The following is a 15,629-nucleotide window of genomic DNA, read 5'->3' on the forward strand; positions in this document are numbered from 1 at the left end:
ACAAAGGCAAATGAAACGATGCCAACAGACAGCCCTGCAGCAGAGACTCCCCAAACGACTGCAGTTGGTTGGCCACCTGTCCTGATTTTCCCAGGATCGTCCTCTTTTTGTTTGAGCTCAGAATCGGAATCTTCGTTCAGACACGAGGAATCCGATGAGATGCGACGCTCTTATTCACAGATCATCGGTAAAAGCTCGCTGCGCCAGGAAACGGGAAAGTCTTCGCGGGACATTACAAGCTCGAGTTTTGCGCGCAAAAAATACCCCACTCAAGACAATGGATTTTGAACACATCTCTCCCCTCTGGTGCTGCGAGAGATGTTTTGCATCTTCCCACGAAGCACACGCCCCGGTTCATTTGCGCACCTCAGAACTGCTCAAACTAATTTATAAACGTGCATTTAGGTTATTTGGCTGCTATTAATTTGCACGTGATGAGCCACATTGTTGAGCCATCATGTGTGGCCAGGTCGCTTCTGATTAAGACTTTACATAGCTCAGTGGGCCTTACCTGGTCAAACAAAAAACAAAATGTGCTGTGCTTCGAGCGCAACGCTCGGAGCGTCACCTCGTCAGGAGAAAGCGCCCGCAGCCTCTCCTCCGTGACGACCCCGTCTCCGTCTTCCTCCTCGCCCTCTTGAGCCCTCGTTTCCCCGTTGCCCCCGTCGCCTGTGCTGCCCACGCCCGGCAGCGCTGGAAAGCCCTCGAGGATGGCGCCGTCACGCTCGCGGCACAGCTCGGTGAGGTGCTCGATGTAGAGCATCAGCCGGCCCCGGTTGGTGCGCACCTCCAGCAGTGACTCAATCATCTGGACACACACAGAGAACGTGAACAGAGCGAGGAGAGGAGGCGGGAAGGGGGGGGGGGCAGCAGTGACTTTGTTTCATGTTGCCAGTTGCAGGGCTCTCAACCCGCATGCAAGACCCAGGTCAATTTGAAGATGGCACTCAGCATCTTCAAGATCCTCCACAAACTTGGCCCTGCCCACGTCTCGCTCCACTCTAATCTCACACGTTACTTCCCTTCGCGCGATCTCCTACCTCTCCCCTCTATTCGTAGTCTACTCTCCTAACCGCAGTTCGACCTCTTCCCCCTAACCTCACTGTAGTCCCCTTCACACTCTCCTACCTCTCTCTCATCTCACTCTCCTTGGCGCATCACTCAGCGCTCCAGCCACCGTGGATTCTTGTTGGAAGCTGCCAGGCAACGTTCGCTCAGTGGGACGTCGCTCATTCACCTCCGCTACCCCCGGTCTGAAACTCCCTTCCCTCAGACACTCGTGCTGTTGACTCCCTGCCCAAGTCCAGGCTCAATTTTCCTCTCCTCTTCCGCCGATGACCGACCATCTCCCTCGAGAAAATGAATATGCCCACCGTGTCTATACAGTGTCTTGAGATACAATTGCATTCAAACCCTGTGTAAATCTACATTGTATCGAACGTATGTGGGATAACATTGTATGGGTGCACATGAAAAAAAAAAAAGAGCCATTTTCCTCATGCTGAAAATATTTGACACGGTCCTTAACAAATGGCTCATAATACATTTGCGGCGAGGCGGTCCAGTTGAAGCACGTTCACCATTTGCTGCGGAGGTTCACGGTTCAAACCAGTGGCCGCCCCGATTATTAGTGCGCTTGTGACAACGATGATAATAATACTACGTGCCGTCTGCTCCCAGTGGACGTTAAAGATCCACTGGCGCAATTCGAAAGAGTAAAGCAGCGTCATGGTCAAAATTGGCCAAATTTCTAATAACCTGCAAATTACTCATTTCGGGAATATAAATAGGAATCATCATTGCTCCTCACTTGGTAGACTAATGCCCCAGGTCATTCTTGCAAATGAGACTCATCTTAGTTTCATGAATTCCCACCTGGTTAAACAGAATTAACTTAAATTAAACATTTGTACGTATGGAATTAAAACGTTCGTGGCAATTGCCGCTAGCCAGGGCAGAGGGGAAACTGCGACCTTTCGTCACAAACAGAACTGATTATGCAGTTGGTCGGAAAAACTGAAATTTCTGAAAGCATAATGTGAAAAGATTTCCATTCGAAGATGAATTGATAAACCTATCCTGACTAATATACAAAGGTAAAATAAATCAGGTTTTAGTTGCAGAAAATTCCAGAATAAAAGTAAACGTGTTCAGCAATTGTTTCTACGATATCAAAGCATCTTCTTGGTTCTTTCGGTAAAGTCACGTAGAATGGAAATAATAAAATAATTCTCACGACGTTTCAGCCGTCCTCAGGTGAAGAACAGGTTTGTCTTCTCGACAGAACAGAAGACAGACCTGTTCTTCACCTGAGGGCGGCTGCTTGCGTTGTGGCCGAAACGTCGTGATAATTATTTTATTATGTTTTATTTTTCTTATTTTATTATTTCCATTCTACGTGACTTTACCGAAAGAACCAAGAAGATGAATCCCTGCAGTCACGAAAACTTTAAATCCAGATATCAAAGCAGTTCTTGATGTTTAACATTCCAATTGCCTTTTATAATGACACCATGCCTTCGCGAATTTGGGAATTTCCGTGGCATTGTCTCATTTCAAAGGAAAAGGGGAATCATCCAGGGGTTAAACCTCTGCATAACCCAAAATCTGAACACACCAATTTTTTTTTTATCCTTAAAAGTCTAAATTTGCAGTTTTGCAAGCGGCGTGCTGGAATTTAAGAGCCCATCGACAGGAGGCCTCGTGCAAGAGCACAAATGCCACGTTCCCGCCAAAGGAAGAGTTACGGCATTGATTCTAGGTCAACAAAAGCTTCATTATTCTTCAGGTCGGGGTCTGGAGCTCAGCGAGCGCTGCACTTTTATTGAGACATCAAACTTCATCGCAGACACGGGGCTTCAGTTAAGTGCGAGGAATTGGCCAATTAAATCGAATCACGCTACGATCTCCGTGCTGGTCTCATTAAACCAGCAGGAGATTGTTGCTATGTCCCATCCCGCCAAGAAGATATCCTATGCAAACTCATTCCCCCTTGTCGTTGTATTAAATACATCGGAGGCGACACTTCTGATTTAATACTCGAGCTTTCAGTTCGATGTGGCCCTTTGGTACGCACGAACATATGTCTCCATTGCACCAAAGAGCGACTTGTTTACACGTGCCTTCTTTCCAGACGTGACCACCTCAGCGGAGTGGAGAGCGCCTACGTTCGCTCTCACGATAACGACCTTTTCTCAAACATTGCACCAAAAAGTCTTGCTCGCTTTCTTTATTTAGGAAACAACTTTAATTGAGTTCAGGGACACGGATGGAACAAACGATGCATTGTGTTAGTGCCGAGACCGCAAGGGCCAACGCAGCTTGTGGATTTCTCCGGCCTGCAAACGTCGTTTTGGAAAAACATGCCATATGAAGTTTGCACCAGCCAGGAAAGTGCGCCAACATCAGGCTTCGGAATCTGCCGCTTGCTACTGTCCAAGACGCTATCTGATGGGCAGCTCTCATACAAATATGGAAAATGTTTTCATATTCCCACAAACTTTATTGCAAGAACATTGTTTTGGCTCCAGTGCGCTCACGGTTCAGAGATGGAAATGCTTAACCACTTTCTGTTATTCTACTTGGATTTTTTTGTTGTTGCAACCAGGGTGGAATATAAGCAAGAAAACATTTAAAAAGTCCCTTAATGTGATCCAACAGATGTAAAGCTGAATGGGCCTGAAGGTGGAGTTTTATTTTGGCGATTGTTCGGCGTTTACGAGACTTGACGCAAACTCGGACACGGTGGGTGGACGTGACAGAGAAGGTGCGAAAAGGAATGCTATGCGACCTTAGTGCAGCGTGACCCTGGCTCCATTGGCGTGTGAGCACAGATACAAAAACAACAGAAAACAAACACCTACAGGCGAGGCAGATAATGAATGGTGAGAGATGGGGCTTGAATGTTCAATGTTGTTTAAACAAATTGACCAAAGTATATTTTATTATTATTTAGTCTTGTTCGTTTAAAATGTTTAAAGGTAGTTGATCGGCAGGTCGCGTACGTGCGAGTTCGCCTACCTCTTTCAAGGCAGCATAGAAGAGTAGGCCTAAATTATCCTCGAAAGGAGCTCTATAGAGCTCTCTCCCGTTCAGGCCCTTCCATCAGCAGTGGCATGAACAAGTCATTGCCCCTGGCTGCTCCTTAATAATAATTTACATTTATTTGCAAGGCGCCTTCCACTCATCTCTCGAGGCGCTTTGTTAGAACAAGGATAAGGAAAGGCCAAGAGAGACAGAGAAGCTAAATAGAATAAACTGACTTAATGAGACGTAAATTTCGATGTAAAGCTTCCGTGACTGCAGGGATTAATCTTCTTGGTTCTTTCGGTAAAGTCACGTAGAAGGGAAATAATAAAATAATAAAAATAAAACAAAATAAAATACAATTCTCACGACGTTTCGGCCACAACGCAAGCAGCCGTCCTCAGGTGAAGAACAGGTCTGTCGGAAAGACAGCGTCTGAAAGACCTGTTCTTCACCTGAGGACGGCTGCTTGCGTTGTGGCCGAAACGTCGCGAGAATTGTATTTTATTATGTTTTATTTTTATTATTTCCCTTCTACGTGACTTTACCGAAAGAACCAAAAAGATGAATAAGTGCTTTGTTCCATCTTTTTTTTTCTTCAACTTGCATTTGTTATTTGATGCATGTGTTCCTATTCATATTCTTAGGTTTTTTTGTGTTCCTGTCTGTCGCTGTAAATCCAGGCCTGCGCTCTTCTTCATGCTTCTTTGTGCACATCTCAGCTTTTGTTCCATTTTCTTTATCAAGGACCTTGTGGTTCCAATCCATAAAATATACATATTATGTAATCAACACCGATTAAAATGTAATTGAATTATACTAGCACTGCCCGCGTATTTACACGAGATACATGGCCAGGGTGGAGGGCTGGGTGGGGCGACGTCAGCTTGACGCACGAACCCGGCTCACCGCGCACATCTGCGGAGTAACGTTACCACCGCGCAATTGGCTGCCCATATGCCAGCCAGCCAGACAGCAAAACTTAAAACAAATAAAGTATGACAAATATTACTTAAGAGTCATAATTCGAGTCCACATAAATCGTGAGGCCTCACATTATACTCTTTGCATTGAACAGGGCCCAGTTTAAATGGTGTGCTCTTGCGAATGGTAACAAAGCAGCATTTATTTAACAAGACTGAGTGCTGATGAGAACCAGAAGGCCAAAACGGGTCAAGTGTTGGCTTGCTTAAACAAATGCTGCCACATGATAATGGATGGACTCCAACATATTTTATGTGAAAACTCAGAACGAACCTCTGTATATATATACACTTTGAATGCTATACTCTGAATCATACATACATGGAATGTATATTTGTTGAATTTATTTCTCACCGCACGTAACCAACTGTGCGAATGTGAGTGGCGGCGAGATGCAAGGCGACGTGGGTTCTATTTTCTGACGTGCGATTGCATCACAGTTGTCAACAATATCAGGCCCAAGTTGGACGTACAATCGAAGAGCGTGAGATACCGCCACATCCTTGAGGTGTACCGAACGGCTTTAACAGAGAGATACTTTGTTGGCTGGTGGTTTGGTCGGGTTTTTTTACTTCTACACAGGTGCAGCACACATTTAAGATATTAACCATGAAAGGAGCGTTCTAAGTGAACGAGCATTGGGACGCTCACGCAGCCTTGCCCCTTTCAAGTCGTATATCCAATTTGGGCTCAGTTTGTTGACAACTGTGACGTGTGTGCGTTAACGCAACATCGCAGAGCGTCCCTATATTTCACAACTATAAAAAAAGACAATTCTCTAACGGTCAACTTCCTCCGTTAACTCGCTAGTGCCCGCAAGTTAAGATGCAGCTTACCCGCCAAACATGACATTTATATATATAATAAATTGTATACGCAGTGCGAGAGAGTGTGTATTTATAAATGTCGATTGAATTTTAAATGCACGTTAAATATGCTTTATATTCTGCGTCACCTTCATTCCAGCTTTGAGATCAGAAAACCGGAGATACCATCAAACTCATTACGAAAAATTACAGCAGTCGCTGGGAAACTGCGTGTGCTGTGTTTATTTAAAATATTAATATAACAACAACTTCAAAGCAAGAATTTTTGGCATTTCAACCTTTTTTTTCTTCCCGTTTTTAATATCTGATTGTACAATGCCCAATTTCGGCTGTTATGTGTTGAACGTAGCAATTATTTTGTACAAACAGTCAGTTCCATCAATTAGGACTTGTTTATGAATTTGGCATTCACCTTTATCTTTTATTTTTGCCATTCCGCCCAACCCCCCCCAAACTAACAGCAAACACATGTATTTACACCGGAGGTAGCAAAAAACACCAGAGGCACCGTAAACCTGTCTCAGCGCAAGGCAGCGTCGAGGGAATAACAGATGCGGTTTTATCTGGAGCTATTGTTTGTTCAAGTGAATTAATTTCCTTCCAGCCTGTCTGTATCGAGTTATCAGACAAGAGTGTCTCACACGAGGCCTCCTGTTTTTAATTTCACCGCGCGGCGCCCGCCACGCACATCTTTTCGTTTGGTTTCTGTTCAGGCCTCATCTCAGACATCTTAGAATCCCCGGGCCTGTTTTACCTGTCAAATATATCTGTCCGAACACATTCCGCATTGCACAATACCTCAAGGGAGTTTAAATTTCCACGCACATCCGCCGTACCGCACATGCAGGAACTATGAAGTCACGTAACACTTACGTTTTAGCTGTACGAGTCACCTAAACATAGATTTTTATTTTTTGTTATTATCTCCCACCCCCATGTAACTATTTTAACTGGAGTCATAAACTGCAAGAGATCTGTGTTATCAAAGTCACTTTGACCAAATGAGTGCTTGCGCACCCTGGGTTGTGCCAATTACTGTGGCAATCAGGAAAAGCGTGGCATCTCCCTCTGCACGTACTAATGACACACCCGGTGACACGGCCCCTTTCTTGGCAGTAAGCAACATCTAAAGACTCACAAGCGAGCTCCGGTGAAATGTTTAAACCGGAGGATTGGGCTCGTAAATAAATAAGCAGATATGCGCAAGAAATAAATAAAGGACTGCTGCCATTAGCTCAACTGCAATGGATAATATGTTACGGATTAATACATTTAAAAGAAGCAGTTAGGCAATGAGACTTCAGGTTTACCGAATTACTAGGCACATCCATAATGAGCTGGATGCTCCAAATATAGATTCTCACATCCCACAAACATAACACCACGAAGCAGTGATACCAATCACTGCGATGTGCCTCGGGCGATTAGATAACACATTTGTAACTTCTGTAGGACAAGCCTGTTGGTCTGCTAAGAATCTCTAAAATGAACGCTGGTGTTTGGTTAAGGGATAATCTATGGGTTCAGGGGTGAAATGCAATCCTAACCCATAGCCACATCGCCAGTTAATCTTTTTCATAATTCAGCGATGTTTCACAATGATTGATATACATTTTAAAAATATTATATACATAAAAATTACCCCCCAACCAGTTTCCAAATATTTTGGAATCATATTTTGTATTTTTTATTGTTGTTATGTGAAGCTCTTTTTCCAAGAAAAGTATTTTTCTTTAGCTTTTCAACTATAGATCTACTATACTATAGATCATGTGGCATGAGCCTTTCATAAGTTTTACAAACAATTGCAACTTTACAATCTATAATACTTATAATGCTGCCAAGTTCCATAAAAAAAAAATCGAACTAAACACTATAGTCCAGGCTTACTTCGTTACTTAGACTTGTGAGGCATGAAAACTCGTCTGTTTAATGGGCAGTATAGCTATTTTCAGTTATCGTGTTTGTTCACTCAAATTTGTCGATATAAAGACGATATTTTGCACAACGGGACGATTATCGTGGCCCGCTGTGTCGTACGACAAATCTTCGTACTGCGGCGAATCCTGAAAACCAGCGGCACGACTCCGTCGAAACAACGTGAATCATTCCGGGGGGGGGGGGGGGGGGGGGGTTCCGCGCGGGTATGGCAACAATTTACAATGAGGGCGATGCGAGAGCAACACGACTATGGGAACAAATGAACAGGCCTTTTCGGCTTGAAAAGGACTCCAAAATAAACACGCTCATTTTTTTCTTCCTTCAGAAAAAGCCACGCAAGTGATTTATGAAACGAAGCTTTAGCGTACGGTTTGGATGAAAAAAAAAATCAGCTTCAGAGTTCGTATCGCAACAATCAAGGCCTGGCATTAGGTAAGTCGGCTACAATTTCTAAGTCACGCACCGCACGCTGCACAACGGAAAAAACGTAACTCGCCCAAGTTCGCCGATGGCACGGAACAAGCGCATTCTGTTACTGGCGTTATTGCACCATAATGTTATAGCAGGCCGCTACAACTGCATTGTGGTAAATTCCACAATGGGTTATATCATCATAATGATGATAAAGGTGTTAAATACCACTTTCATGAAGAAAGCCCGTCAGGAAAAATGTCGAGACTTTTCTTTCCTTTCAGTGACAATAAAAGGCAAAGCTGTTATTATTTAGTTTAACACGTAGTAGGCTTTCGCGACCAATATTATTCATAATAAAGGTTTTTGGGTTAGATCGCGTTATTTATAAATGTGTCGTAACCCTCCACCACCCGACACGGCCAATCAGTAAAAAAAGTGTCACGTTGACAAAAGACAAATAGCCCAGTGAATCCACAGCATTTACAATTTACAATTGCAAATGCTGTGGATTCAACACACCAGTGGGCTAAAGTAGTGAACTATTTGTCTTTTATCAACGTGACACATTTTTTACTGTTTGGCCGTGTCGGGTGGTGGAGGGTTACGACACATTTATAAATAACGCGATCTAACCCAAAAACCTTTATTATGAACTGTTATTATTTGTTTACCTGCCATTTTAAGTGAACGTTTAATGAAGTAGTACTCGATAATTAGTAGTAAATTAATGCGTGAGTGTGTATATATAATTCTAGATTTGTAGCTTTCGTGACTGCAAGGATTCATATTCTTAGTTTTTTTTCCGGTAAAGTCACGTAGGTAAAAAAATTAAATTAATAAAAAGTAAAATAAAAATCCACCTGAAGACGGAAGCTTGTGTTGCCTCCGAAACGTCGTGATTTTTATTTTATTTTATATTAATTTTAATGCTTTACCTACGTGACTTTACCGAAAAAAACTAAACATACACATTCTTAGGTTAAGTGTGGAGTGGTGCCGCAGTGGTTAGCCCTCCGCATGATGAACCTGACAGCTTTGACTCTGGGACATTGCCAATAATCAACGGCAAGTGAAATGTGAACTGGTCCTGAGGAGAAAGCAATTTCTGACTAATCCCACACTGACCAGCATGGTGAAGTTTCGATCAAATCAAACAAACTCTATGGCAGACATGCGCATGGAGATTAATCCGGCAGTGGATTCTAAAAAGCACCGTACATTCATTACGACGATAAAATAGCAAAGTAAAAAATGATGCGTAAGCCTAAATTGCGTTAAGCGTTCTGCGAGAGAAAACGCTGTCGTGTGCTAAGAGTGGAACTGGTTTTCTGGAGGTGCTTCTCGCATGTAATTGCCATGTCTGGAATGCAGTGCAGCTGGGAACATATGTAGGCGTTTTTGTGTTAAACGGGATTCTTTTTTTGTTACAAGGGCTCTCTAGTACAAGTTCAAAAAAGTTGTACGTTTTACAATTGCAAAATTTAATTGGCCTGCTAAGCAGTAAAAAAAAGTACACACACACCATTTATTTATTGGACTTTCTTTCTGGCGTAACGACCGCAAGATGTTAATTGAGTCCAGAACACGTCGCTTGTAATGTCCGACTATTATGTTCAGACATGAGAACCAGAGGTTTGGCCGAGCTGCTCAACCAACGGGTCACTGCCTACGGCTTATGTAGCTTTGATGGACTCGTATTTGAGCAGGAAAAGTGAGGAGGGTATTGGTGATGGTGGTGGGGAAAAGGTGCGGTAGGGCTTGGGGAGGTGGGGGGGGAAAGGAGCAGGGGAAGGGGGAGCGACGGGGTTGAGAGGGGTGAGAGGGTGAACTTGTGCTTGTGTTTCGTACACCCGGCTCTGAAATGCCACATGTGAAATATGTAGGTCTTCTCCTAACGTTGACTTCATCCGCATTGTTTTAAACACTGCGAGGTTCTGCGTTCGCTTACCCCCCCCCTTCCCTCCCTGCGCCCATGGTGAGCGTCAAGCGCACGTTAGGCACTGCCCTTTTGAGTCTATCCTGGCGATGAATGGGATGGGGACTCGCGGGCGTGTGTGGCCCTGCAGGCTTTCCCGTCTCAATTACTCCAATGCAGGGTGACCTCACAATTGTCGCACTGAGCCTCTCTCGAGCCAAGAGCCCCTTGAATGGCCTTTGGCAATCTTCTTTTCTCTCAATTAATAACCTCCCAGAGGCTCTGCCATTTCCATAACCTTTCAAGTGGGGGCTTTGATGTGAAATGATTTGCCAAAAGCCACCCGCAAACTCGGCCTAAAATGGGCTCTCTCTCCTCTGTCATACGCCCGAGCCAGAGTTCACATATTGCACTGAAACAAAGTCATCGGAGCGTTGATCTCAAGGATTAAAAAACAGCATATTCAATAAGCACGCACACTTATATCTAAATTCTGCACTTTGGCGTGTGACTTACAATGTTCAACTTCAAAGGAATATGTAAGTACGATAAAAACTTAGGACAACAAGTTGACCGATCAATCAAAGAGCAGTGAAAAGCAAAGACTGTTACTCCGCAAAAACCTTTTTACACCCGTGTGCTCTTAAGCGATCAGTCCTGCAAACACGGCGCGATTCAAATGCCGATATTGTGACAACTGGTCAAAAACACATGAAATTTAAGACCACATTTCAATCCCATACATTCCTAAAGGGCAGCTTTGGCAGCGCAGATGGCTCGTGAGATATGTTGCTACTTTGCTTTCCAACTCCTGTGTTTGGTGCAGATACAGCACAGAAAGTCAGATTGGGTTTTTGGTATTCAGAACTCAGACTTGCGTTAATCATTGAGTTATCTTGAAAAAACCGTCCACAATTTATACCCAAGCAGATAACTGTCAAAAAATGTGGCGATTTGATTTGGATTGTCGCAAAATTACTGAATGAAAAAATTCTGGTGTAATTATCGCCAAAATAACTGAAAGCTCTATGGTTTACAAAGTCATTAGCAGGTCTATTTAAGATGTGAAAGAAACGAGAGGAAATACATGTTTGTTTTCATTGGACACAATTTTCCTGATGGATGCCAAAAGCTGTTTTACGTTTTATGCTGAAAGATGAAAACATATTTGTGTTTGCACTGCTTTTATACCTGCACGCAGAAAAATTAGAATATAAAACTATAGAAACAAAGCACACACATGCATCAGTTAACACAAGACCTAAGAAGACAGTGTTTACATTTACGCACGCCACAAAGCAGCTTCGAAATAGGATGAAAAAAACGAGTACTTTAAAATGTTACGCGAGAAAGCGATAAGTTAATGGTTTTTTATGTATTAAAAAAACAAGGACATGATACTTTAAAGCTATATATATGTGCGCAAACAATATTTGAAGTATATATTGAGTGTAAAAATGGTTTGAGAATGAGTTATTGGAAGCACGGAGTCACATTTATCACTTAGTAATAAATATCATAATAAATCTCAGCTCTTTATATCAAGCCACTGCTGGATGAAGGCCTCCCGTGCCGTGTCAGTCATTGAGGTTGTTTTGGCCATACTTCAAACTGGTCAGTGTGGTTTGGTGTTGGTGAAGGGCAGGGGTGGGGTGGGGGGCGGAGCATGTTAAAATATCACTTCGCCACTAATATTAGCCATGGCTGCCAATCAAACTCGGGTTCGCTGGGCATGTTGCACAATGTGTTGATCAACCGTGGCCATATCTCCACTCCGTATTTATTTGCTACGATCGAATCACTTGCACCGAATCCTAAAGTCTGTGTAACATATTCCATAATGTACGTTAGGTCTCAAAGATAAGACTGTAGCTTGGCATGGATTTTTATCTTATTTTTACACATCATTATGAAAAATGTTTTCTTACAAATGTTGCATATGTATATATGTATGGTGTGTATAAAGAACCCCCATACGCACCATGGGAAATAGAAAGCCCTTGATTGTAGAGTGAAGCCATTCATTTAATAGAAGACACTACGGTTTTGCCGTAATGGTCATATTTCTCCTTCAAATAAGGTAAAAACATTTGTAGGTTATATTGTGAACCCAAGCAGCAACCATAGTATTGGAAAAAAAATTATATTGACAAAGTATTTACTTGAACATTTATTTAAAAAATAAGTTAAGCAATTCTGTTGTTTATAACAATAGTAAAGTCCTACATTTGGGCAACATTCACAAAGACCTCCATTGGTATGGTTTAATTTATATTGCTATTGGAAAATTTTGTTTTACTCCAACACAAAGTACTGGGATTTCATTTCTTTTTGTTTTACGGTGCGACAATTTCCTAAAGAAATACATAAAAAACCACCCCCCTTCGCTTAATCACTGACTTGAAAACCTTATGGGCCAGTCTAGACAATGCATTCCTTGGCACACATTGGGCAAATGTGCATCTCGATGCATACCGCTGGCTCTTCCAAAGACCGTCCATCACCGCTAAGATTGCCCCGCCATAAAAACATCACGACTGGTTAATTTTATTTTTCCCGGACCGTTTCCCTACGCAGTTTTGCTCTTTCGCACCGATACCCTGTGCCGTGAGATGGGCGATGTCGTTCAAGCACGTGACGTGCCGGTCGCTCACGCGGGTCTCCCCCCGGTTTGAGAAGCCACCTTCCGCGGTGCCAGCAGACCTCGGCGCTTTTTCTGTTGCGGAGGTTTAACAAGCGCCGCGGCACTAAAATAGCAGGGGGAACCCAATCCTAATCCTCGCCGCAGCAAACGCTCTAATCCTTCTGGCATCACATTGGAAATGGTCAAGCATACCGGGTGGCTCGACACACCCATTCTTGCAATCGGCACACGCTGGTCCTTTAAAAAGGCAGAGGGCCGTTGTAAAATGAGACCGAATCCATTCGTATCACATCTTTTGGGCTTCACGGCGCATCACCAGGTACAAAATGCTTCCTTCGATTTGATAAAAAAAATGCATTGCATCGACCTGACGCACTTCTCCTGGTTTCCCTAATAATGACAGATGCGGTCACACTTTACACGAGGGTTTTATGTTGTTGCGTAACTCGTGTTATGCTTTGAAATAAAAAAAGTCAGCATATCATCCTCGTTTTGGCGAATTTTAAGATCATTACCAGATATCACAATGGGTGAGACTGTTTTTCATTCAACACATTTTCTTTTAAATTCGTCGCCAATCAACGGATACCCTTCGATGTGGATTTCACTCAATCGTGACCTTTGCTCCACACAGAGTTCCATTATGTCCCCGAGTACACCCAGGAAATAACTTTATTTTACTGAAATGAATGAAAGCCCTTTGTAAATGTGCCACACTCATTATACCAGCACTGATTGGGTACTGCCCCAATGCTTCAAAGGGTATGGAGGTTGGGGCCCAAAGCTGAGCACCACAAATCTAAGTTTGCAGTTGGCCCAGCGCCAATATATGCCTTAACTGGAATGTGCGAAACCCATTATGAGAATTTATTAAAATGGTGAAAACTAAACTTAACCAGAATTTCCGATGCCAGTAATGTAGCGACAATAGCTATGATCAGATAAGAAAGGCCATCAAGCCCAGAGGGACGTGCTTTATTTTTTATTCCCACGTGTGTTTACCGAATGCCCTTCACGGCATTGGCCATGTACTTCTGTCTACAAGAAAGAAAGAAAAAAAAGAAATAGCATTGGGTCAATGGAGATGAAGTCTCATCTTATACACAACACATAGCGTCCTAATTGTTGTGGCATTTCCAACATCCTGTGTCGAAAGCGCACAACATCAATTAAGTGCCTATTGAAAAATGGTAGCCAACATCAGCGATGTTTTTCAGTAATTAAAAGTGAGTCAGGAAATGAATTATTTCAAAACACGAGCAATAAAAAATTTAGAGGGCTTTTTTTTCCTGTCTCGCAACCACTCTCTTCGCGTTATGTTGTGTCTCGGTAAAAATGACGAGCGTTTTTTTTTTCTAGACAAGTAACCCCTGGTTCTGACGGAGCGACAAGCCCAAGGTGAAAGCATTACCCCCACAGTCAGGCACGCTGACAAGAAACAGGCCTTCATATGGCTTCATTTTACAACGTCAATGTTTATTTTAAAAACTTTAAGTCCCACGGTGGACGCTGCATTTGCAGGTAAGCGGCACTTGTGGGCTGCCCATCATCTCTTAACTCGTACCGTTTATGGGCCCACGCACCCCTTCCCCTCCTGGAATTGTGGCCGACTTAAAACTTCACGGGACATTGTTTAAAGCTTTGGCATTTCTTTCATAAGTTGCAACAAGATGAGGGTTTTCTTTTTCTTTCTTCCATCCACGATAGTATTATCATTCCTTTATTTATTGCACATTCCATTCTGTTATTGACAGTGACTAATGTAAACTTAGAAAATATGAAGCTCCATCCTCCAACGTACAACATGAATATAAAGCACACATATTTGAATTGTTTTTTTTCAATCTCAACATAGCATAGCTCCGCAAGACCGCATACAGGCTTGTTTAAAAGAATAATGCTTTGGATTTGTATTGAAGAACGTCAAAATGCAGGGCAGATGGGTTCATGGGACCATACAGACAACACAATGGTTTTGCCAGCATGGGACTCAGTGGGAATTCAGACGACACACCAATGCCTAGCATCCTCTCTTCAACGAAGGCCGCACTTTCCCCACCGTGTCCCGTGACACGTAGGAAAGTGTGACGTCCTCCTCCAAGCATGACGAGCAAGCAAAGAGTGTTCGTGAGCATGGGCGGTGGGTGGGAGGAGGGGGGCTTGGGAGGCCAACGTCGCAATAAGTACACGAGCAACGTGAAAGAAGCGTGACGGACAACACGGTCATAACGGCTGGGGGGGGGGGGCAAAAGATAGACAGAGTAGGAAAAGTGACACATAGAACAGGACCCCACACCGACATGCAGCAATCAGTGTTTCCTGCAGGAACAGCCAGGGCCGATGTGGAGCCGTTGGCCGAAATCCCCCCCACACCATTAACTCGACCACCCGCTGCCCGGTGCAGTGCACGTCAAAGTGCTTGAGAAAAACCACACCTCCACCCCGTTTGGCAGCCCTTCACTGCAGGAAACACGGTGTTCTATCATTACCACCAGCGTCACCAGCACCGCCACCAGAAGTGACATGGACACGACACGACACGACATGAATATGACCAACAAAGTCCGATTTCTCACCCCTCTGAACACAAAAATGGGCACTTTGGCTCCTTGTGTTAGCAGCTATGCCCAAATGCCCTCCTCGTCATCCTAAAGGCGTCCGAGAAAGCAGCATGGAAATACAAACGACAAGACCACAGAGTTAGGAGGAAACAGACATCGGTCAATAAACAATATTTACACGCGCACCCACAACTGGGAGAACAAAATAAATCACTGTTGGTGAAAAGAAAGGGATTGATGTTTTCGATCTAATTTACCAAGACGTTGTGTGTGTGTGTGTACTGTACAGGGTGTCTATTAAGAAAGGTATCATCCAT

General features: G+C 43.4%; 1 protein-coding gene across 3 annotated transcripts in view; it reads right to left on the reverse strand.

The window, feature by feature from the left end:
* LOC144944336 (ERC protein 2-like) overlaps nt 1-15,629 on the reverse strand; it is a 179,866-nt gene that overhangs the window by 33,402 nt on the left and 130,835 nt on the right. For 2 of the 3 annotated variants that reach the window (XM_078872428.1, XM_078872427.1), the window contains exon 20: nt 569-808. In XM_078872428.1, coding sequence (XP_078728554.1) covers nt 569-808 — 240 coding nt within the window. Of the gene's footprint in view, nt 1-568; nt 809-15,327; nt 15,400-15,629 lie in introns of those variants that run through there. The other variant, XM_078872429.1, reaches the window with a different exon arrangement.

Source organism: Lampetra fluviatilis, chromosome 34 (genome assembly GCF_964198595.1).
Source record: "Lampetra fluviatilis chromosome 34, kcLamFluv1.1, whole genome shotgun sequence".
Taxonomy (NCBI): Eukaryota; Metazoa; Chordata; class Hyperoartia; order Petromyzontiformes; family Petromyzontidae; genus Lampetra; species Lampetra fluviatilis.